A 23,763-nucleotide genomic window follows, 5' to 3' on the forward strand; every position below is an offset into this window, starting at 1 on the left:
CCACATCTTTTCTGTTGCTATGGCAACTCTCCCAGTCTGCCCTCTTGCATTTCCCAGAGCCAGTTTCACCTGGATGTCCATTTCTTCAGTCCTCATTTTAATATGTTTAAAGCAGAACCCTCTCCCCCTACCCTAATCAACCCTTCCTCTTGATTTCTCTATTAACGCTGCCGCCCTCTCTAGAATCCCAGGCTGGAAACCTCAGCATCATTTGGACAGCTTCCTGCTTAAAAACCTTTAACATGGGGGCGCCTGGGTGTCTCCACTGTGTAAGCATCTGCCTTTGGCTCCGGTCATAATCCCAGGGTCCTGGGATGGAGCCCTGGGTTGGGCTCCCTGCTCAGCGGGGAGTCTGTCACTTTCTCTGCCTCTCCCCTCCACTCATGTGCTATGCTTGTGCTCTCCCCCCCTCTCAAGTAAATAAACAAAATCTTAAAAAAAAAAAAACCACACAACTCTAGCAACACCTTGGTGCCTAAGAGCGCACATCCATGGTGCCTCTCCTTGCATTCCAGGCTTTCCCTGTTAACCCTGATCGGCCTGAATTTGTGACGTATTTATAGCCTAGACTCCTTTGCGAGTCTGAGGAGACTTATGGATCCCTTCATGGAGAGCATAAAATAAGATACATAGGATTACAAAGGAAGTCAATGATACTTAAAGATATTTTATATGTTTATATGTTTTAAAATTGGGGCCCCTGGGTGTCTCAGTTGGTTAAGCATCTGCCTTCAGCTTGGGTTATGATCTCAGGGTCCTGGGATCGAGCCCCACATTGGGCTCTCTGCTCAGTGGGGAGTCTTCTCCTCGGTCTCCCTGTGTCCCCCCACCAATCATGCTCTCTCTCACTCTCAAATAAATAAATAAAATCTTTTTAAAAATATCTATGTTTTACAATGAATCTTGGAACACTGCATCAAAAACTAATGATGTATTTTATGGTGACTAATGTAACAATAAAATAATGTTTTAAAAATTTATAACACTGGAATACATGTTTCATTATTAGCACATAAAGGAACACGGTCTAGTGGTGGGTCCAGGAAGTGCCATATTTTGAAGCAGACACGAGTGTAACAGTACTTCAAGATGTCTGCAGCATTGGTAACCAATGGTAATGGTAAATATCAATATCTCTGTGGCTCCTACTGGAAACAGAGTCACAGGTACTGCTGATACTACTGTGAGGGTGCTGCCTGACTTCATAATGGAAGCAAAGGTGCAAATAGAGCCTTGTGAAGATACGGTTGTCTTTTTTTTTCCCTCATCCAAGTACACAGAATCCTAGTCAAATCCCTTTGTGCTATGGGGAGCCTCCGCTGCAGCTCAAGTTGGGAGACCTGCACTTCCCTGAACACATCAGGCATCCGGGTGGACACCGGGAAACTGACACTCAGGCACTGGGCTGCTGAGTTGGCCCCACTCTCTGGGTGGACCCTCTGGCCGAGGCTGGCCAGGACTTGGGGTCCTGCCCCTGCCCACCAGGAGCAGAAACCCCAGCTGGGTGGCTCTTGGGGGATGTTTTCCCTGGCTTTTCTTTCTTTTAAAGATTTTATTTATTTATTTGAGAGAGAGAGAGAGCATGAGTGAGGTAAGGGGCAGAGGGAGAAGAGACTCCCTGCTGAGCAGAGAACCCGACACAGGGCTCGATCCCAGGACACCAGGATCATGACCCAAGCTGAAGGCAGACGCTTAACTGAGCCACTCAGGGGACCCTACCCTGGTTTTTCTTTCCTCGGGTCCCAGGCCCTGTCCAAGCAATATCACCTGAGTCCACTGGCCCAGCCAGGATCACCCAGGCACCAGGCTCATGGGGTAGCTCCCAGCCATCAAGCCAACCCATAGTTCCAGAGCCCTGGCAGGGGCACAGACTCAGCTCTCAAGCTTACAGGGTGCACCCTACCCTTATCTTGCTGCTGAATGTCCTTCAACGTGTGAGATGCTCTTGTACAAAGGACAATTGCACAAAATGCAAAGAAATCCCGTGCAAAAAGACCATCATGCCCTTGCCAGGAAATACTGGACAGGTATTCTATAAATGTTTGCTTGGTGCTTTAGTAGTCTTTCGGTCCATCAATGGGCATTTCTCTTAACTCCTCACAAGAGACAAGAGTCAAGAGTCAAGTGTCAGTCACTGGCCTGAAATCTCAGTGACTTGTACAGCTAGGGCTGGGATTGACCACCAGATATACAAGACAGTGGGAGATGTCCTCACCCCGCAACCCCCCACCATGGCCACTGTGGCTATCAGCTACAAATTGGAGCTTTGGCAGGCCTGGATCTTTGCTGGATCAAGAGGAGCTGGGCTTACAGCTGCCACTGGGGAGACGAAGGCCGATGGGCAGCTGCTTTTAGTTTCCTCCCAATCCCTGGCTCTATTATTGGTGGGAAGGAAGGCTCATCCTAGGCCATCTCTGCCTTAGAACTTGAGTGAGGCAGTGGGCACTCCCACCCAGGTTAGGAGAAGGTACCAGTTCTCACCATGCTCTTGTGGGTAAATCATTTCTGGGGAGGAGCTTCCACGAGTCTTCCTGCTCCTCCCCTCCTTTGCTTTCCAAGAGCCAGTCTAGCCTCCTAAAAATACCCGGTTCCCATTTCCCAGGCCAAACTGCTCCAGGAAATGCCCGTATCTGTGATTTGTGGAGCAGTGGCTGCCTCCATTAGTTTGACCTGTATTCTGACGAAAGGGATTAGTCACTTCTTGCTAAAATAATATTCTAACTTTCAAATCACATCTTTTATGAATAACGAAGACTAAGAGAAGGTTCCTTATTACAGTGTTTCACACTTTATAAAGCACTTTACGTATTAGGTTGAACCATACAAAACTGCTGATATTCAAGTGTTTCAGGGCAATTTCAGAGTGTTCAACCTGATACTTTATTTTTTGGCATTTAAACTAAACTTCAATGTGAGCACAAGTTTCCAGTACAGGTCAGAAAATAAGCAATTGATAAAACATGACAATGATAAGACTATACATCAGGTTTTAAATTTTGGCAACAAAACATATTGTTTTAAGTGTAAATGAGTAATGAAAAAATATGCATATTGCAAAAAGTTAAAATACATAAAGGTTTTTTGGGGTTTGTTTTTTTTTTAAGATTTTATTTATTTATTTGTCAGAGAGAGAGAGCGAGCACAGGCAGAGTGGCAGGCAGAGTCAGAGGGAGAGGCAGGCTCCCTGTGGAGCAAGGAGCCCGATGTGGAACTCGATCCCAGGACGCTGGGATCATGACCTGAGCGGAAGGCAGCTGCTCAACCAACTGAGCCACCCAGGCGTCCCTACATAAAGGTATTTAAACTAAAACTCAAAGATCTCTATCACTTCTATTCCAAATTATCCTATTCTTTCCCCAACCCCATTTCTCACTTCCCTTCACAGGATGGAAATTCTATTACTAGTGTGCTGATATGGTTTTTTTTTTCTCCCATTTATTCCTTCCCACAATCCCAGATGGTATTTTTAGCTGCGTTTTACAGTACAAAGTACTAAATCTCGGAGAGGTGAACCAAGTGGATAGGCAATAGCAGGGCCGAGACTTGAAACCAACCCCCATGCTCTCAATTCTCAAGGTAGGTTGAGTCAGCCCAGAAGGTCCTAATAGTGGTAACATGAGGAGAGGCAATGCTGTGAGACCATTCCCCCAGCCTATGCTCAGGAACCTTCTGACCGGTTATACTCCTCACCTTTTCTTGGTTAATGATTAGGTGCCTAGACTAGATGTGATGTGATGATGTGACAAATTTGAGTTTTAGAGCACTGGGGGTACATGGTACAGCAAAGACGGTATTTAGAACATGTTAATCCAGTCATCTACCCATCCACCTATCTGCCTTATCTGTCCATCCGTCCATCCACCCATCCACCCATCCATCCATCCATCCATCCCTCTAAGGGAACTGTATAGGGTGCTGAGCTACCAGCATTCGGGGAAGAGTCCTAGTCAGCAGAGGTCCCACCCTTTGGCCAGCTGGGGGAGGGGGATAGAACAGTGGAAGCTAGGGTGAGTCCCCGACCTGCATATGGGATTTTCATTTGCTGTGAAGCAGCTCTGTCTTCCTTGTCCTTTTCCCCTGGCCCAGGCTCGACTCACTGGGAGGCTCCAGCTCCTGCACCCAGCCAGAAAGCAGCCGGGTTCTCCTGTGTGTCTCAGGAGTCTGATACTGTGAAGAGTTTCTAGGCCACAAGGCTGGAGGAGGCAGGAGTAGGAATGAAAGAGGAATGTTGGTGCACGCCCCCCTCCACCGATACCGCCAAAGAGAAACCGGGGGGTTTCTCAAAGAGAAACCGGGCTGGTAAAGAGGGGCTCCCTCCCAAGCTGCCATAGGAAGAGATTCCTTTCTTCCACACCTGGGTCCACTCTGAGCGAGCCCTTGGCCCAGCCCACTGCCATGGGTTCGGTTCTGGCAGCCAGCCAGTGGACAAGAGATAGGCTGGGGTAGGGCAGGTTTGGAAATCGGTCAGGCAGTGGGCATGTGGCCACCACCTTTGCCCAGGGACAGCATGCTGCCCTTCAGGGGATAATCACATTCCTCAGCTTCTCGCCAAGGCAGGGGCGAGCGAGCCCTCAGGCCCGCTGCGGAGTGCAAATGTTCAGGCCAGGTCCAAACTGGTCCTTAGCTCTCTCCAGCCACCTGCCTCCTCCCACACTGCCAGCACCCAGCTGGGTGTCAACCCCAGGTTCACTCACAGCCCGCCACGGATCCCCTCGTGCTCCGAGATCATGCCCATGCTCACCATTCCCCGCTCTGGGCTGTACTGCCATGGCTGCCACCACTGTCGCCAGAGACCGCGGCAGCTGTGGGGTCACGGGTTGAGACCTCACGGTTGAGTAAGCCACGATGTGGGTTCCTCCCACCACACCCTCCCCGACCCCAGCACCAGGCTTTCCTCAGATAGCCATTGCCACACGGCTCTGTTTTTGAAAAAAAGGAAATGGGGCATTGGGACTTGAGTACAGTGAGAAGTACGAAGAAAAACTGTGAACAGAGACATCTCTGGAGGCCACAAAAAGGAGGGTAACCTTGGACAGGCTCCAGAAAATCACCCCCTGAGCACTCAGGGCCCTCTCCTTATCTCAGTGGCCCACAGAGCTAGAGCCCACAATGGCTGCAGGAGTAGGCCCTTTCCTGCTCACCTCAGCTGTTCTCTTGTGGACCAGGCCAGCATGTGGTGACTTTATGGGGGTCCACACACCACAGCCCCAAGAGGCCCCATGAGCTGCCCTGAGTGGTGAAGTTGAGGTTTCCGTTCTCAGCCTTTGCCCTTCTAATCCATTCCCACCCACCGCAAACGTGGGGACGCTTTGGACCTCTGCCTACCAGATCTCTGCTGTCCAGTACAGTAGCCACCAGCCACACGTGGCTCTTAAGCACTTGAAATTGGCTAGTCTGAAGTGAAATGCACTGTAAGTATAAAACAAACGCCGGATTTTAGAGACTTAATATGAGAGGTGCCTGGGGGGCTTAGTCGGTTGAGCATCTGACTCTTGGTATCAGCTCAGATCTCAATCTCAGGGTCACGAGCACAAGCCCTGCACTCGGCTCCATACTGGGCGTGCAGCCCACTTAAAAATCAAATAAATAAAAATAAATAAAGACTTAGGGACGTCTGGGTGGCTCAGTCTGCCTTTAGCTCAGGTCATGATCCCAGGAGAGAAGGGAGTGTGCTTCTCCCTCTCCCCTCTGCTCCGGCTCTCTCTTTCTCTCTCAAATAAATAAATAAAATCTTCGGGGGAAAAAAAGACAATATGAAACAAAAAAATGTAAAAATGCCTCATTGATAATTTTTAATAGTGATTTCATGTTAAAATATTTTTGATATATTGGGTGAGATGTAATGTGTCATTAAAAATACTTTCATCACTCTCTTTTTACTTTTTACATGTTATTGCTGGAAGTGTGGGATACTAGTGTCAAAACTGGCAAATCAGTAAATGAAATAAAATCGTCCAAAACAAATTCATGTATATAGGGGCATTTCTTTTTTTTTAAGATTGTATTTATTTATTTGTCAGAGAGAGAGAGAGAGCATAAGCAGGAGGAGCTGCAGGCAGAGGGAGAAGCGGGCTTCTTGCTGAGCAGGGAGCCCAGTGCGGGACTGGATCCCAGGACCCTGGGATCATGACCTGAGCTAAAGGCAGACACTTAATGGACGGAGTCACCCAGGTGTCCAATATATGGGCATTTCTAAATGTATAATATAGGTGTATTACACATGTGTAATGTAGAATAAAGGTGGCATTTTGAATCAGTTGGGGGGGGAATGCGGCTATTACTAGAAAATTCTAAATTTCATAAGTGGCTCACATTTGTGGTCCACATTCCATTTCTATTGGATAGTATTGTGCTGGACTTTCAATTTCACTTTAATGTCCATCAACAGGGGATGGGTTTCACACACCACAGGGTATTCATCCAATGGGATGCCATGCAGCCATTATGAAGAATGAAGTAGATCTCTATGAGCAGAACTGGGAAAACTTCAGAGTGTTATTGTTAAGTGTAAGAAAAAAAAAAAAAAAACAAGAACAAGGAATGGCCGGCATGTACAGTATGATCTCATTTGTGCATATAGAAAGCATACAAGGGGTGCCTGGCTGGCTCAGTCAGCAAAGCATACGACTCTTGATCTCAGGATGGTGAGTTCAAGCCCCATGTTGGGCACGGAGCCTACTTGAAATTTAAACTATAAATAAAAAAGAAAGCACACATGTTTATACATGCACTGAAGTCTGCAGACACACAAGTAACTGTTACCATAGATGGCTTCCCAGGGTGGGGGTTGGGAGGAGATAAGGAGGGCTTTGAGAGGGAGAGGAAAGGACGCTAACTTGTACTTTTCACTTGAAATCCTCCAGTATTATTTGAGGTTTTAACAACAAATGTGATATTTTTTTTACAAAATAAAACTTTACCTATATTTTATTTATTTACTTAGTTATTCATTTATTTTAAAGATTTTACTTGTTTGACGGGGAGAGAGAGAACAAGAAAGAGCACAAGCAGAGGGAGGGGAAGAGGAAGAAGCAGTCTCAAGCCCAACTCAGGGCTTGATCCCAGGACCCTGGGATTGTGACCTGAGCCGAAGGCAGATGCTTAATCGACTGAGCCACCCAGGTGCCCCTATTTTATGTTTCTAAGGATTTTATTTTTAAGTAACCTCTGCACCCGGAGATCGACTCGCTGGCTCCACCAACTGACCCAATTGGGCACCCCCTTCCTTAGGTTTCTATTTTACATATTGGAATAGTTTATTCTAACAGTTTATATGATAGTATAAAACTATGAATGGTTTTCAACAAAACCTCAGAGTTTCTCTTATTCTCTTCACAGTTTTATTTCTGCTCACAAACACTCCTCTCGCCTTCCGCTTCCTGACCTCCCCCACCTTTCCTGCACTCTTTCATCTACACCTTCTCCTTCCTGTCATCTTCAGATTCCACAGAAAGGTGCGACTGGAAAGCCATTCCGCTCCTGTCGGCTCCTGGCTTGGCTTTCAGCGGAGATGTTGGCGTCTCCTGCTACCCCTACCCCTGTCTTCACATAGGGGAGGAAGAGGGCATGATGCATGATGCTCCGGGATAGATGTCATTATCCACCGTGGGGAGAGAAGCCCCAGTAGGACTGTGCACTGCCATTTCTCCCCAGTGACTTGGCTATCTTCCTGTTAAGGTAAGACAGCTGACAAAGAGAAAAATAAGAACTTAAGAAAACGTGTGTGTGTTTTTTTCTTTTTCTTTCTTTCTTTTTTTTTTTTCTTTCCTAGTTCAGGGATGGGTGGAGGCAGGGTGAAAGCAGCAGGCTTCGGAGAGACGGCTAGATCTAGGTTTGGGAAACCCATTGAATTTGCCATCTGCAGTTAAAAATCACTAAGAGGGTCAAGTGTTTTGAGAAAAAGAACTATAGAGGTGGGAGAAAGAGGGGGGGGGAGAAAGAGCTCCAGCTTCTGGGAAACAGAACAAAAGATTTGTTTGCTCCAAGGCAGATGGGAACCTCAGTCCTTAGAGTTTAATTGAGAGAGGAAAAAAAGACAGGAGGTCTCACCCGATTGTCAAGCAGATAATAGCTTCTGGAGGGTGGGCCTGCTAGGATGGAGAAATGAAAGCCCTGTTGATGTGGGTTGGGGACAAGTAGTGTGGGAAAAGAGCAAATTTTCTTTTACCCATCGTTCTCAATGCAAATGGAACAAACCGCCGCAATTCAGAAGGGCCTGGAATGTCTATTAGAACTTCTTTTTCATGGAGAGACGCGCTCCCCTCCCCCTCCCGCTGCTCCAAATGTTAAGGATCTGGCAGTGCGGTAAACAGTCAAAGCACTGGACTGGGGGAGTCAGGACATGGCTTTGGGCCCGAATTAGCAAAATATGACTTCACATACTTGGTGTGAAATTCCCCTGAAAACTCTAAAGCATGGTTAGCTTGTGTTCTCAAATCCAGCCTTGTCTTTGACCCTTCCCGTCTTCCCGTTGCCTTGCGGGCTCTCTTCTCTTCTAGCCTCTCAGAACCAGAAACACTGACCCAAAATTTGAAGTGAACTGATGCGAGCACTGAAGTGAACAAAAGTTAAGGACCCTGGGCAGATCACCCAGGCGGAAGCCTCGCAATCATTACCATTCAGTTGCCCTGCTTTACCAAAGGGGAGGAGAGGAGAAATGCAGCCTCCATGTGGTTTCCCTAGCAGCCTTGGGACTGTCTTTCTGGCTCCAGTGGCCCAAGCCCTAGGCACACAATTAGCTAAACTACTCGCCTTCTCCTCGCTGCCAAACGTCAGTCCATCATCAAGTTCCATTTCTTCTGCCTCCAAAAGAGATCCAGAATCTGACCGCTTTTCGCCAGCGCTGCCACCGCTCCCAGTGGGCCTCCAGCTCCGTCTCCCCACCTCTCACTCTACAGGGCAGCCAGACTCAACTTTTACCAAGAGAAACTCGACCCTGTCTTTCGTGTGGGCGTTGGGTTGGGCTGTATCCCTTGGCCAGGCACCCTGATTTGTTGAATGGGGGAATGAATTGTAACAGCTAACATCTGTACAGGCTTGAAAGGTTAACACCTCATTTGATGTTCGGAAAAACCCTCTTTCATGGGTATTGTTCTCATTTTAAAGAGGAGGAAATTGAGGCTCAGAGCATTGCTCAAGTTGATGGAGTTGATGCAAAGCATGTTGAAACTCGGGGCTCAAGGGGGTCCAAACCTATGCTTTTCTTGCTTACACCCTCCCTAAAGGGCTATCGGGGTGTGGAAGGGCACGGAGTCCAGAGGCACTTAGAACTTCCTTGGCTGGTTTAAAGGGCCACTTTGCTCGGGCCTTTGGGACCCAGAGGCAGGCCCTGTGGGGATTCCCTGCCAACTAGTTAGGGCAGAGTGAATTCTAAATTAGCCTTTCCTGGATGACTTATAGAGCTCCTATAACCACAGTGACCTTATTTTCTGAATCTCAAAGCAGGATTCCCGGTCTGACAAACAGAACCAAATACTCAAAACTAGGACTTTTCTGGAAAATCCAGGGCACGGAGTTGCTGTTCTTGTAACATGGCAGCTCCAGAATGGGTACTTCTGAGCCGATTCTGACCCAGCCACCTCAGTCTATGACATCTCAAGAAGATTCCTTAAAAAACAAAGCAAAACAAAACAAAACAAAAACCTGTTTTCTGGGCCTCCTGTTTCTATGCACCAAATTCTTTCCACCCACACTTTTTTAAATTACTGCCCTACTCTCTCTTATTTTTTGCTGTTAACCACTCTCTTCCTGGTCTGCCTCAAAGAGTCTCTAGATCTTGCTTGCTAATGGATGCCACAAATGATTGAAAGAAATAATAAGCAAAAGTGCCTGGGGACCATGGCAACAGGGGCCATGGCAACAGGGCCAAGCACCGAGGACAGCCCTTCCTACCCCTCCTAGTTTCTGTTTTAGGCCAAGTGATGCTGATAAGGTCTGATGGTCCCATTGTGTCAATTCATTGGGGTAATGCTGCTGGCCAGAGGCAGAGCGGTTCCAGAAAGTGCTCTGCAATGCTGTTACTTCTCACAATACCTATGTTGCAATGGTGGGCTCATGGTAAAAGCCATTGCCAAATCAGAATTCGGTCTGACCTTTGCCCTAAGCGCTCATCACACTTGGTTTGAGTGTACCCAGAGATGCCCCAGACAGCCAGGCAGGCACCAGCATTAGAGTGGCAAGAAAGAAAACTCTGTGGCCATCCTCTTGGGCCTGGAAGCAAAGAATCAAAAATCCATTCCAAGGATTTATACTGGAGTCTGGGAAAGAAGGGGATTCTCAGTAAGTCGGGGTACAAGGTCTCTTCCCACAGAGGTTATAGGTTTCTCTGATGTACCTGTATGAGGCCCCTGGACAAAAGGGTGGGCTCCAAGAGGTGCTGGGCAGTGAACCTGTCTGAGCCTCAGTTTCCTCATCTGCAAAAAGGAGCAGCAGGAACCTCTGCCCTGCTTTTCTTCTTCTTCTTTTTTTTTTTAGATGATGAACTATTTCAAGCACACAGAAAAGTATTAGGAACAAACACACTTCCCTATATTTGCCCCAGAACGTTTCTTTTCTTTTCTTTCCATTTTTTTGAGAGAGAGAGAGAGAGACAGAGCAAGCATGAGCAGGGGGGTGAGGGAGGGCCAGAGGGAGAGGGAGAATCTTGAGCCCTAATCTCACAGCACCAAGATCATGACCTGAGCCAAAATCAAGAGTTGGATGCTTAACCGACTGAGCCACCCAGGCGACCCCCAGAACTTTTATTTAAAGAAATAAAATATTACAGGTTCAGTGGAAGCCCACTGCGTACCTCAGTCATGTTTCCCTCCCCGACAGAGGTCGCCGTCCTCCTGATTGGGCATCCATGATGTACATGCACGCTTTCAAATGCAGTCTGTATACGCTCATAAACAAGATGCAATATACAGTACTGTTTTGTATATTCTTCAATTTCACATACATTCTATAGAACTATATATATCCTTCTGTGGTTTGCTTTCTTTTTTTTTTAACGATTTTATTTCTTTATTTTTGTGTGTGCACTGTGGAGGCTGAGAAAATTAAGGCCATCCCACCTCAAGTTTAGCTGATGTGGGAAACAGAGGCAGAAGAAAATCATGGAAATTCCTCACCTACTGACAAGCCCTTGAAACAGACACAGTGGCTCTCCCCTGGGGACTTAACTGCCCTCACCTTGAGGTTTTGCTAAGGACAATCCTAGCCTGACCGACCCCTACCCCGACAGGTCCGACCAGAATCCTGTAAGTCTACTTTAACAATTCCTTTAGGAAACTTTATCTCTAAACCTCCAAGATAGTGTCGAGAATCATTCCCAAGTATATGGCCCACTGATATACATCTAAAGGGTCTCACGAGAAGATTTTTATTATTGGTAAGAAATAACCTCTCTCCCAACAATAGCTAGCCCCTCAAGGTCCTGGAGAACTTGCTTCCGAAAGTCCTTAGAGACTTATGCCATCCCTAATCCCCTTTGTCCTCACCCAAGTCCACCCCTACTCTGCCTTTAAAAACTCTGACTGTAATCTGGTTCAGGGTCCAAGTCCCTACTCCGCTGTGTCGGGTATACTTGGGCCCAAGCTTAAGCTTGTCAAATAAACCCTCATGCGATTGCATCGGTGCTTGGCTCTTTGGTGGTCTCTTGGACGTGAAAACTCGGGCATAGCATGCACAAGAGAGAGAGCAAGAGGATGGAGAGGGGCAGAGGGAGAACCAGACTTCCCACTGAGTGGGGAGCCCGATGAGGGACTCGATCCCAGGACCCTGGGATCGTGACCTGAGCCGAAGGCAGACGCTTAACTGACTGAGCCACCCAGCTGCCCTGTGGTTTGCTTTCTTCGCTCATCTTCAGGTCTGTGAGAAATACTCATGTAGATACAAATAGCTCTGGGTCAGGCATTATCCTTTCACTGGTGAGATGTACAATAATGTCCTTTATCTATTCTCCCGTTGTTTCTCAACTTGATTGCTCTCATCAACAAGGTTGTCGTGAATACTCATGATCTATTTGCCACTGTTCACCTGCAAGAGTTTCTCTAGGATACATACCTAGCAGAGCAATGGGCGAGGGAAAAGGTGACATGTAAAGTTTTAAGCCTTTTTTGAGGGCAATATTCTGGTATGTTTCCAAGGTAACTACTGGCACACTATTTGATCCAGTACCTGCGCTGTCACAAAGCTTTACTAGGGGAATAGTCATACATGTACACACAGATACGTGAGACAAGAACACTCACTGCCACACTGTTGGTAGTCAGGGGAAATAGGAGACCTCGTCTGTTTTGCTCACCTCTGTATCCCCAGGCCTGACCTCCTGCCTGGCGTGTAGTGGGTACTTATTTGTTGAATGAATTTTATTTTATTTGTAAAAATTTTATTTATTTGTTTGAGAGAGAGAGGGAGAGAGCAAGAGCAGGGGGAAGGGGCAGAGGGAGAAGCAGGCTCCGCACTGAGCAAAGAGCCTGACTCGGGACTCAATCCCAGGATCCTGGGATCATGACCTGAGTGAGCCAAAGGCAGGTGCTTAACTGACTGAGCCACTCAGGCACCCCATAAGAATGAATTTTAAGAACTAAATCTCAACACCCATTAGTGGAGAGGTGAATCACCTGTGGGACACCCTCTCTAGAGAATACCTTAGCCTCGGGAAGAAAGCAGTGTAAAGAAGCCCTTCCCTGGGACGTGACTTGTGACTGCCTGTGCATTAGAGATACTTTTCCTACCACCACATGGGGTCCTGGCCAGAGCCCCATGTCTGTAGAGCAGGTGCCTTTCCCAGTAATCAATTCCAATCAAAATAAGGGAATAGTCCAGGGAATAAAATAGAACTCAGGTGTGGCACTAACAGAGCGAGACCGAATTTGTGAGTATTTGAAAGGAATGTTCCCAAATTGATGAGATGGCTTTGTCTAAAGGCAAAGCTAAAGGACAAGAAGAAAGAAAAGAAAGGAAAGGCTTTTTTTCCCCTTTGGTAATGAACATCAATAAGAGGAAGTGTTGGAGGTGACAGGATTTGACATGAGAAATTCAAATGTATCTCTAGGAATGCGAGCATAATTTCATTTACTGGGAGCTTAGTGGATAAAGCCAGAAAGTTTAACTTTTTAAAGTTCTTAAAAAATTATTTATTTATTTATTTTTAAAGTTTTTATTTTCTTATTTGAGAGAGAGAGAGCACCAGTGGGGGGTGGGCAGAGGGAGAAGCAGACTCTCTGCTGAACAGGGAGCCTGACTTGGGACTTGATCCCAGGTCCCTGGGATAATGACCTGAGCTGAAGGCAGGCACTTAACTACTGAGCCACCTAGGTGCCCCGCCCTGCATTCTTCTCCATATACTACACTACCCCTCTATATTTGGAGACAAGTATATCAGAAACCCAGGTAATTAACTTACCAGATTTGGCCTTTCGCCTAATGTATCAGAAAGGACTCCTACAGTGCTCTGTGTGCCTGCCTCACCTACAGCCCCCCTGTGAACAAAGTGGACAGGAGTGATTCCTATCCACTCATTCAATACATATTATGTTGAGTGTCTACTATGTGCCTGGCACTGTGCATTTGGTCATGACTGAATGGACTAGGGAGCCCGTGCCTGAGTCAGTGGTAGCCATCTTCAGCTGGGACCGAGAGTGCCCAGTGGTCTCTGAATGTTCTGCAATGAGGACCCAGACTGATAGGGATGTTCCGGACCTCAGAGTGACCAACTGAGCCCATGAGAGTCCTTTCCTGGGGGAGACAATGTGATGTATTATGTATGGAGGAGCCCATGTGGTGGGCTGGCCCAGAAGCCAGGAGATGCCCAAGGAGATAGCAAAAAGCAGAGGCCATGGGGAGCGTGCAACGCAAGACCACAGGAAGTGGCAGGAGAGGCAGTGGCAGAGAGATGAGTGGTCGAAGTGGCAGCACTGTGCTTGGCTCGTCCAGTGCTCCTGAGGAATCAGTCGTGAAGGGTAATGGCTGCCAAGATGGCTTCCTCTCCTTCACTTACTGGTGACTTCTGATACTCATGCTCTGCCACCCAAGGACACTGAAGCACATCCTTGTTCTTGCAACCCGGAAGAGGCCAACTGATCTACAGACTCTGGGAACCCAGACCCTGAAAGGACTGTGAGTCAGAAGGCCTGACCTTGAGCTTCTGAGCCTGGGTCTTGAGGTCCGCATCCCCATCCTTTTGGTGTGTGCATGCGAACATGAGGACAGTTGTGAAATGCATTTTGCTGGAGGCCGAGTCTCCAGCAGAATGCCATCCAGGCTTCCCAGTCCTGGCTGGGGATGCATGCAAGGTGATTCAGAAGAGGTTCTGGGTGAAGCTGGAAGAGGGTGTCAGGAAACAAAAGAACCTCTTTGGCAGTCAAGGACCTGTGCTATGTGGGGATGCAGATCATGAGTCCTTCCCGGGTACCCCCAGCAAGTTCCTGGGACACAATGTTTGTGAAGTTACATCTACCATTGGGCTGTTCAGATAGTCTCAACATACTCATGGAAGACAACCATGCAATTGCTGCCTTCCCTGACCACACTCCTGCACAACCAGCTCAGGTTTTCCCCCTCTTCCCAGTGCAGATGAAAGGTTTTATTATGTGCCATGAATTGGAGAGAAGGTACAGAGCAGCAGGAACTTTCATTCATGGCCAGTAGGAGGATCAACAAGAACAACTTCTTTGGAGGCCCATTTGGCGTTACCTGTCAAAAATCTAAATGCACATTCCTGGGGCACCTGGGTGGCTCAGTGGGTTGGACCTCTGCCTTTGGCTCAGGTCATGGTCTCAGGGTCCTGGGATTGAACCCCACATTGGGCTCTCTGCTCAGCAGGGAGCCTCCCCCAACCCCACCTGCCTCTCTGCCTATTTGTGATCTCTCTCTCTCTGTCAGATAAATAAATAAAATCTTTAAAACAATAAATAAATGCACATTCCTTTTTACCCAACAATGCCACTTCTAGGAATTTACACTGGAGATGCAGTGCACAGGAAGATACATGAACAAAGACATACATGGCAGTAGCACACGAAATGGCTGTGTACTGGCAATAAGCCCTTTCAACAGAAGATAGGTTTGATATATTGCGGCATGGCCTTTAAGAAGAATCATGTAAAAATAAAAGAAGACTCATGTTGCCACGATATGTGCTTATATGGAATGTTCTCTCTTTCTCTGCTCCCTCCCTCCCTCTCTCCACACACACATACACACACATGCATGCATGCATACTCTCTCACACACATATATGCATAGACAATTTCCAAAAGGATGCACAGGAAACTGGTAACCATAGACGCTTCTTGAGAGAGAGGCTATTGAGGTTGGGTGGAGAGATAGGGATAGGCAGGAGAATTACTTTTCTCACTAAGTACTCTTTTATAGTGTTTAGTTTCCCTTGCTACGTGCATATGTTACTTTGAAGACATAAAGGTAGAAAGAAAAAGCACAATTAATTGCAGAAGTCTTCATCCATAAGGGATTGGTTAAATAAATGGTGGCATGATCTTACTAAGGAATGCTATACAGCCTTCCGAAAGAAAAGATATCCAGTCATAGAAAGATGTCCATTATTATGTCCATATTAAATTTATAAAACATCAAAGCTCTGTATGAAAGGTACAATAGAAACCCATTTGTATACTGCTGCCCATCAAGGTTTTAAAAAAAAAAAAACCTATCAGGTCTGGGCATACCTCCTTCTCTTCTTCTTTTTTTTTTTTTTTTTTTTTTTTGAATCTAACTTTTTATTTTTTATAAACATATATTTTTATCCCCAGGGGTACATTCAAAGCTTACTCGTGTTCCGTTTTATTAAAGAAAGAGACCTGAAAAAAAAAAATTCCATTTCTTTAATAAACAAAATTCTATTTTTAAAAAAACAAAAAAAAAAAACAAAAAAAAAAAGAAACCCATTTGTATAAAAGGATACATATATACATATATATGTATATATATGTATATACATATATATATATACACACACACACACACGTAGGTATATTAATAAGAAAAGATCTGGAATGAGTCACAACATGCTGATAACAGGTATAGAGGACTTTCATTTTTCACTCTAAATACTTGTTGGTTTACTTTTGATTTTTTTGGTCTAACGAGCCTGAATTTTATTTCACAAGAAAAACCCATACATTGTACATAGATGAAGAGGAAGACAAGAAGTCCGATCTTAGAGGAATCTTCATTCTTCTTTTTTCAAGATTTTTAAAAGTTCATTTGAGAGTGAAAGAGAGAGAGAGAGCAGGAGCAGGGTGAGAGTGAGAATCAGACTCCCCACTGAGCAAGGAGCCGGATGCAGGACTCGATCCCAGGACCCTGGGATCATGACTTGAACCAAAGTCAGATGCTTAACTGACTGAGCCACCGAGGCACCCAAGAATCGTCATTCTACAGCGTCGTTTCCTCACATGCCCTTTCATTCCAGAGCTACCCACTGACTTCTCTCTGCTGGAAGGCCCAACACCTGAGACTGCCACTGGTGGCCTCCACAAAATGGGCACACCTTGCATTTCTCCCACTGTCCCTTCCCAGTTCTCTTTGTGTGGCCCAATTAGCCTCCTCACCAGCTCTAAGCAGGTTTCCATCTTTCTTCCCTTACTCAGTTTGCTTCCCTCATCCTCCATACCTGGATAGGCCACCCCTCCCCACTTCCAGCACTATTGAACTTCCACTCATGCCTCACAACCCATCTCAAGCAAGCTTTCTGGAATCCTTCTGCCCATTAGTGAGTGAGTGCCACAGGGACTATTTTGGAGTTTGGGAAACTGCCCTGTGACCTTTATTTGGCCATCCTGTGCTGCGAACTAATTTTCATGGAGTCATTTGACTAAGCTATGGGTATCGTTTTCTTGTGTACAACTCACTTACATGACTAGTGCTTCACTGGAGCCTCCGGTCTGTCTTAGGAGGTAGGCAAGGCAGGTGCTATCATTATTGTTATTTCATTCGTGAGGAAACTGACGGCCAGGGAGGCTTCTTATTCAATGTCACACACGTAGAGGGTGGCCAAGAGGGAGCTAGGTTGGCCTGTCTCAACACGAACACCTGCTTTTGTTCCCCCAGCCAGAATATCAGTCCCTGGAGGACTGGGAGTACATTTTCAATGTTTCTGTGCACATCGAAGGGACATAAAGGAAAGCCATCTGTGTTCTGATGAGAAGCTTACCAAAGAAGATGGGACATTGAGTCAACCGAAGGATACATGGTGGGGACATGCCAAGGGCTTAGATCAGTGTTGTGTGCTGGAGGGATGCCAAAGCCATGGTACCTGTCCTTGAGGAACTTACAATCTTCAAGTTAGGCCAAACATACCAAACAACTACAACGCAATGAAGCAGGAAATAAATGTGATTTCAGGTAGTACACAAATAAGTTTTTTCTTTAATAAGCACATCAAACCTGCAGCTTTGGGCAAGTAAATTTTTTTAAAAAGATGTTATTTATTTATTTGAGAGAGAGAGATTGAGTACAAACAGGGGGAGCTGTAGGCAGGAGGGGGAGAAGCAGGCTCCCCACTGAGCAAGGAGCTTGATGTGGGACTTGATCCCAGGACCCTGGGATTGTGACCTGAGCCAAAGGCAGACACTCAACAGTCTGAGCCACCAAGGCACCCCCAAGTTTTTTTTAAAGAGTACATTATTTTTAATTTTCAGAGATCTATTTATTTGTTTGTTTCTTTATCAATTTGTTTATCTATTTGATGGGGGACGAGCAGAGGGAGAAGGACAAGCAGATTCTGCACTGAGCGCAGAGCCTAAGGAGAGGCTTGATCTCATGATCCTGAGATCATGACTTGGTCTGAAATCAAGAGTTGGACGCTCAACTGACTGAACCACCCAGGTGCCCCAAGAGTAGATACTGAAAAGAAAAGAAAAAGAGAAGAGAAGAGAATACAGAGCAGATAGCAAACAAAATTTATGACAGTGGCATATGGATGAATACAATTTGGGAAAACGCCGTAGACCCATTAGGATAAGAGATGGGGGCACCTGGGTGGCTCAGTCGTTAAGCATCTGCCTTTGGCTCAGGTCATGATCCTGGGGTCCTGGGATAAAGCCCTGCATCAGGCTCCCTGCTCAGCGGGGAGCCTGCTTCTCCCTCTCCAACTCCCCCTGCTTGTGTTCCCTCTCTCACTGTCTCTCTCTGTCAAAAAGAAATAAGATCTTTAAAAACAACAACAAAAAAAAAGGATAAGAGATGGGCCAGGGATGAAAAGGCGGAATATCTGTCTGAGCAAAGGTCTGAGACAGAGCAAAGAGTTGGGACAGACCATCCTGGCTGGGGCTGAGTGCAATGGGATTTGAAAGCTCCTTTCCAAATCTCTATCCCGCTAGATTCCAGAGGCCTCCATGAGTCAGTGTGCAAAGTGCAGGCTAGACCAGAAGTCATTTCAATTCTGTGTGGTAGGAACACAATGAAAGTCGTGCTTTGAAAGATGGGTCTGGTGGTGATATGTATGCCATTATGGACTGACTGGGGACTGATGTGTGGGCTGGGACAACCCTTGCTGGCTGCCACACAGAAGATGCCACCAAGACAGTAATGCCATCAGGGTTCAGATTTCAAGTGAAGTTAAGGTTCTTTCATGGAGGTGCACATGGGGGCGTGCACATGGTGGGGGTCATGTATTATCTGAGGTGTTAAAATATGATAGAAAACTTGAGAACAAGGCGGTCAAGGGTGCTGAGCACTCTTTCCAGAACGTATGAACATATTGTCCCTGAGGCTGCTTGACTATTCACTATTGACTATGGTCCACTCTGTAAAGTAAAAAGTCACCCTGGAGAAGGCTGGAAAGTTGTGAAGGATTTTTTTCTGGTAGAAAGGAAAGTTATTTCTGTCCAGTAGGAAAGACAACACCAAAGTTCACAGATTTATTATCTTAGAGACACACCAAGTCTTGTATCCAACTTTTTGATCTTATTCCAGCATTCTTCTAAAGTATCTCACATCTTTTTGTCTTTCGTGTCTTTTTTTTTTAACTATTTTTTTTATTGTGGTAAGCTAGGTATAACATAAAGTAAGCCATTTTAATCATTGGACATGTATTCAGTGGCATTAACTATATTCACACTAACGACCCTTACCACTGTCCATTTCTAAAACTTGTCATCACCCCAAATGGAAATACGAAGCACTAATTTTCCATTCCTCTCTCTTCCTAGTCCTTGGTAACTTCCGGTCTACTCTCTGTTCCTATGAATTTGCCTGTTCTAGACGTTTTGCACAAATGGAATCATACATTTCTTCTTCTGTGTCTGGCTTCTTTCACTTAGCAGCATGTCCTCAAGGCTCAACCATATTGTCACATGGATTACAACTTCACTCCCTTTTATGGACATATACTATTCTATTATCAGGATATACCATGTTTTGTTTATTCATTCATCCCAGAAGGACATTTAGGTTGTTTCAGCTTTTGGACTATGGTGAATAATGCTGCTTTGAACATTCATATCCAAGTATCTGTTCAAGGCTTGTTTTCAATTCTTTTGGGTCTATACCTAGAAGTGGAATTGCTGGGTCATATGATAATTCTATGTTTAACTTCTTTTTTTAAAAAAGATTTTATTTATTTGAGAGAGAGAGAGAGAGCATGAGCAGGGAGGAGAGACAGAAGGAGAGGGAGAAGCAGACACCCCCGCTGAGTGGACAGCCTGACGTGGGGCTCAATCCCAGGACCCCAGGATCATGACCCAAGCTGAAGGCAAATGCTTAACAGCCTGAGCCACCCAGGTACCCTAATTTTTTACGGATTTTATTTATTTGAAAGGGAGAGAGAAAGAATGAGAAGGGGGAGGGATGGAGGGAGAGGGAAAAGCAGACTCCCTCTGAGCAAGGAGCCCAATGTGGGGCTCAATCCCAGCACCCTGGGATCATGACCTGAGCCAAAGGCAGACGCTTAACGGTCTGAGCCACCCAGGTGCCCCTCTGTGTTTAATTTCTTAAGAAACTGTCAGAGTCTCATTATCTTTTCTAAAAATCAGCATTATCACAATGCTGGTTCCCTCATCAATGAGTTAAATCAGTCTTTGATAATTTGATCATTATATGGTTCAATGAAGGCCATGTTTTTAACTCTTTGAAAATTATACACTCATAAGGGTGATTTATTTATCTTGCCAATCTTTAAAGCATAAAGTTGACCCCTGAACCCCACTTTGGCTGCCATCGCTTATTGTAAGCTCTTTATGAGGAAGTCAAGGAAATGGGTAGAAATGAGGGCTCCCTTGTCTAATCCATGAGAGCAGCACGGTATTTTAGTAGTTGTAAAGAGAGAGGAAATTTTAATTATAGTCCTGTGATAGTGATGGCAAACGAAGGCACACTGGGCATGGAATCTTTATTCTCTCCGGGAACATATGGAGACTTTTGTCCTCTGTAACATAGAGCCATTGTTGGGTTTCTACAGTGTGATAGCTTCTGCTGGGAGAACTCTAGAGAAAAGCCTTGCTTTAGGAGAACTCTGGAGCCAGACGGAGCACAGTGGGACTCACTGGGAAAGATGCTAGAATTCTTTTGGTATAGGCTCAAATGCGGCCACCAATGACAGTTAACAGGAAATCTTTTAGGTGTGGAAAGAAGAGAAGAAAGAGACTGGGCCTAGAGTTTGAGGAGGAGGGTGGACACAAGGGTGGGAAGGGGGTGTGGCCTCAGGGTGGAGAGGAAACAAGGAGCAGCTGCCCTTCTCAAGAACCAGCTCCTCAAGGGTAATTTTTATTTGCCTCTAAAGGCCCCGTTATTCAGCCTACACAATCCCTCCCACCGAACAAACAAACAAGTCAAAACCTCTCCTGGAGTATTAATCACACATAAAATCAGAGATATTCTTGGTTTCATATTTTTAATGTTTAAATCAAAAAATTTTTGCCTTTTTGAGTGAGGCTGAAATTAAAAACAAACAAACACACAAACAAACAAAACTACCCCCCCTTCACAGCTCAAAAGGAACTAACTGGGTCTTGATCATAATTTTCTCACATTTGAGACAAGATATGGAAGAACAGATGAGTGTAATGGCAGAATTTCACAGGTGGTTAAGAATGTGTAGGGGAAAAAAAAAGAAAGCCAGAATAAAAAAGAATGTCACTGTTTTAAATACGATCAGAATATATCTATTTCTGAAAGCATAGCAGGCAAGTTAAGAAAATAAAGGTAAAAGCCTACTTTTTTCTGACATCTTAATGTTGCTCCCTCATAGGGCTATGGCAAGGCGAAATACATGTAATAAGCACTTTGCCAAGTGCAAAGGACTGCATGTGGCTTTGAGAGGGGCTGTGCGGTGTAGGGGAGAGAGGGAATGGGCTGTGAAGCTTGACTGTTCAGGGGCCGGCCCGGCTCGGGGGAATCTGGTCAGCAATAACATCTAAAGTAAATCGCTGGATCTCAGTTGTCATATGTGTAGAGTGAGGACAATAAATCAGGCCCTAGAGGGTTGCTGGAAGGGTCCTATGATAGGGCCTCCAAGAGAAGCAAGAATAAAGTGCTGGGGATGCATGGTCTGTAGTCGACATTTCAGCACTTACCACAATGTTCTGGAAGAATCTCTTTACGTATCTGTTATCCCAGTTATACCAGAAGTTCCCTGTGACTTGTTTGTCTCTGGCTCTCTGCCTCTAAGCACAGTGCTTAGAACATCATACTTAGCCATTTATTCCTTTTTAAAAAAAAATTATTTAATTATTTGAGAGAGAGAGAGAGAGAGAGGAAAAGAGAGAGCACAAGTGGGAAGGTCAGAGGGAGAGGGAGAGAAAGAATCTGAAGCGGACTCTGTACGGAGCACGGAGCCCGACACAGGGCTCAATCTTGTGACCCTGAGATCATGACCTGAGCTGAAAGCTTCACCATCTGCACCACCCAGGCACCCCTCAGCCATTTATTCTTGTTAACAAATGTTTAGCAGGCTCTTCCAGTCACCAACTCTTGGCCACCATGCTCTGTCCTCCAAACCACTGATCCCTTTTCCCTGCCTTGTCAACACTGAACCTCAGAGGAGGGGCGCTGACAAGGCTCCTGTGGTAGACACGATGATGGCCCTCCAGGTCCCCTCAGGACCAAGGGCTTCTGGCTGACAGTCCTCTTTGGGCCCTGCCCCGCTGCCTCCTCAGAGGAGCGCTGCCTCGCCCAAGGCCATGGTCCTTCCTGGAGGCGGCCTGCATCCAATGCCAGGTCTCCTCACCCTGACTCAGAACAACTCTGAAGGACCAGTCCAGTTCCAGAGCTTCTCGTGGGGTCAGCTGAGGCTGTCACCAGGACAGTGTCACAGCCCGACTTTTCCCTTGAGCCAGTACTGCCTCCTTTGTTTAGATACTAGGTGGGTGGGTTTGCCTTTTTTTTTAAAGGATTTTATTTATTTATTTATTTATTCATTTGATAGAGAGAAAGGGGGGGATGAATGGGGGGAGGGGCAGAGGGAGAAGGAGAAGCAGACCTTCCCGCTGAGCAGGGAGCCTGACAAGGGGCTCAAGCCCAGGCCCCCAGGATCATGACCTGAGCTGAAAGCAGACCCTTAACTGACTGAGCCACCCAGGTGCCCCTAAATCCTAGGTGTTATTACCAAAGGCACCCCAATACATGGGACCTGCAGCAGTCCCCCAGCAGCAGTCCCCAGACAGGCTTTCTAGCCTGTGTAGGCTCTGGTTTGGCATCTGGAAAGCCTCAATTCCAAGTGATCCCAGGAGCTGTGACTGTCCCCAGGGCCTAATCACTGTGCACAGGCCTCACTTTGAGTCAGATCTGTATTCCCTCTTCCACCCCACTCTCCCCACCCTGCCTAAGTTTTTCTTATAAAATGCATTTGGAATCAGTAGGGTAGAAGAGATCGACCTATAAACAAATAATTATAGCCATGGAGAGACACTCTAATAGAGAAAGAAACGAACCTAGTGCTTGGCTTAAAGGACAGCTTCCTAGAGGAGGTACCATTTACAGAGTCTTGAAGAATGAGTTTGTGTTTGATGGGCAGTCAAGAGATGCAGGAGAGAGACTACAGAGGGTACAGGGTGCTCAAAGGCCTCAGGCTTGCGGGGAGGGTCAGGAAGTAAGGGACAACAACGTCCCAGACACTAGTAGGGGCAGACCATGCAGGGCCTTCGAGGCCAGGCTGAGGAACTTGGTGCTGATTGACTGGCACGTTCCAGTGGTGCCCAAGCTTCCGCCATGCAGGTACCACTTGGACGAGCTCTGCCCTGTCTGGGCACCACCAGTTCTGTTCACGATTCATTTCATCTTTTTCTCGACAGCAACGTCTTTTGCCTAAGTAAATTTCTACGAAAGGAAATTGTCTCTGGCAGCCAAACACCAATACAGGAGTTTCACTTGCCCCAAAGAGAAAGTCACTGTAAAAGTAAATATAGTGGAAACTGACTGGAGTAATTAATTCCTATGTAGATATCACTGCCTGTCAGTGGTTTTGAGCCTGAGGCCTGCTCTAGCTTGGTTCCTAAAGAAGATTAGCATGCATTATAAAGATGGAAGAATAGCACCACGCTGAGACCTTCTCTTTGATGTGATCAGAAAGCTAGAAAGAGAAGGGCCGTGAATAATTTTCTCCCCTTGTAATTCAGTGTCCTTTAAAGCTGTACTGTGTACCAGTAAGATCACCTTGGAGTTCCCTTCCCTACAACTCTGCTGACTAGGAAAGCGGTTGGCAAACAATAAAGTGCCCTACAAATTGGGACTGTCATTACCACTCTATTACCACTCGTTGGCTCTGGGGCCGTCCCTTCGATGGAGCGGCCCTTTGGTCGGCCCCAGTGAAGGTTTCCTCCT

At 46.2% G+C, this 23,763-nt stretch overlaps 1 protein-coding gene across 10 annotated transcripts in view; it reads right to left on the reverse strand.

The window, feature by feature from the left end:
* NHSL2 (NHS like 2) overlaps positions 1–23,763 on the reverse strand; it is an 88,345-nt gene that overhangs the window by 50,072 nt on the left and 14,510 nt on the right. Inside the window, exon 1 of one of the 10 annotated variants that reach the window (XM_082716151.1) lies at positions 4,695–4,800. The exons of 8 other annotated variants lie outside the window; for them this stretch is intronic. Coding sequence is in view for 1 of the 2 variants with exons in the window: in XM_082716146.1 (XP_082572272.1) it covers positions 4,742–4,769 (28 nt within the window). In the remaining variant the exon portion in view is untranslated. Of the gene's footprint in view, positions 1–4,694; positions 4,801–23,763 lie in introns of those variants that run through there. One more of the 10 variants, XM_082716146.1, reaches the window with a different exon arrangement.

The sequence above is a fragment of the Mustela nivalis genome, assembly GCF_964662115.1.
Source record: "Mustela nivalis genome assembly, chromosome: X".
Lineage (NCBI taxonomy): Eukaryota > Metazoa > Chordata > Mammalia > Carnivora > Mustelidae > Mustela > Mustela nivalis.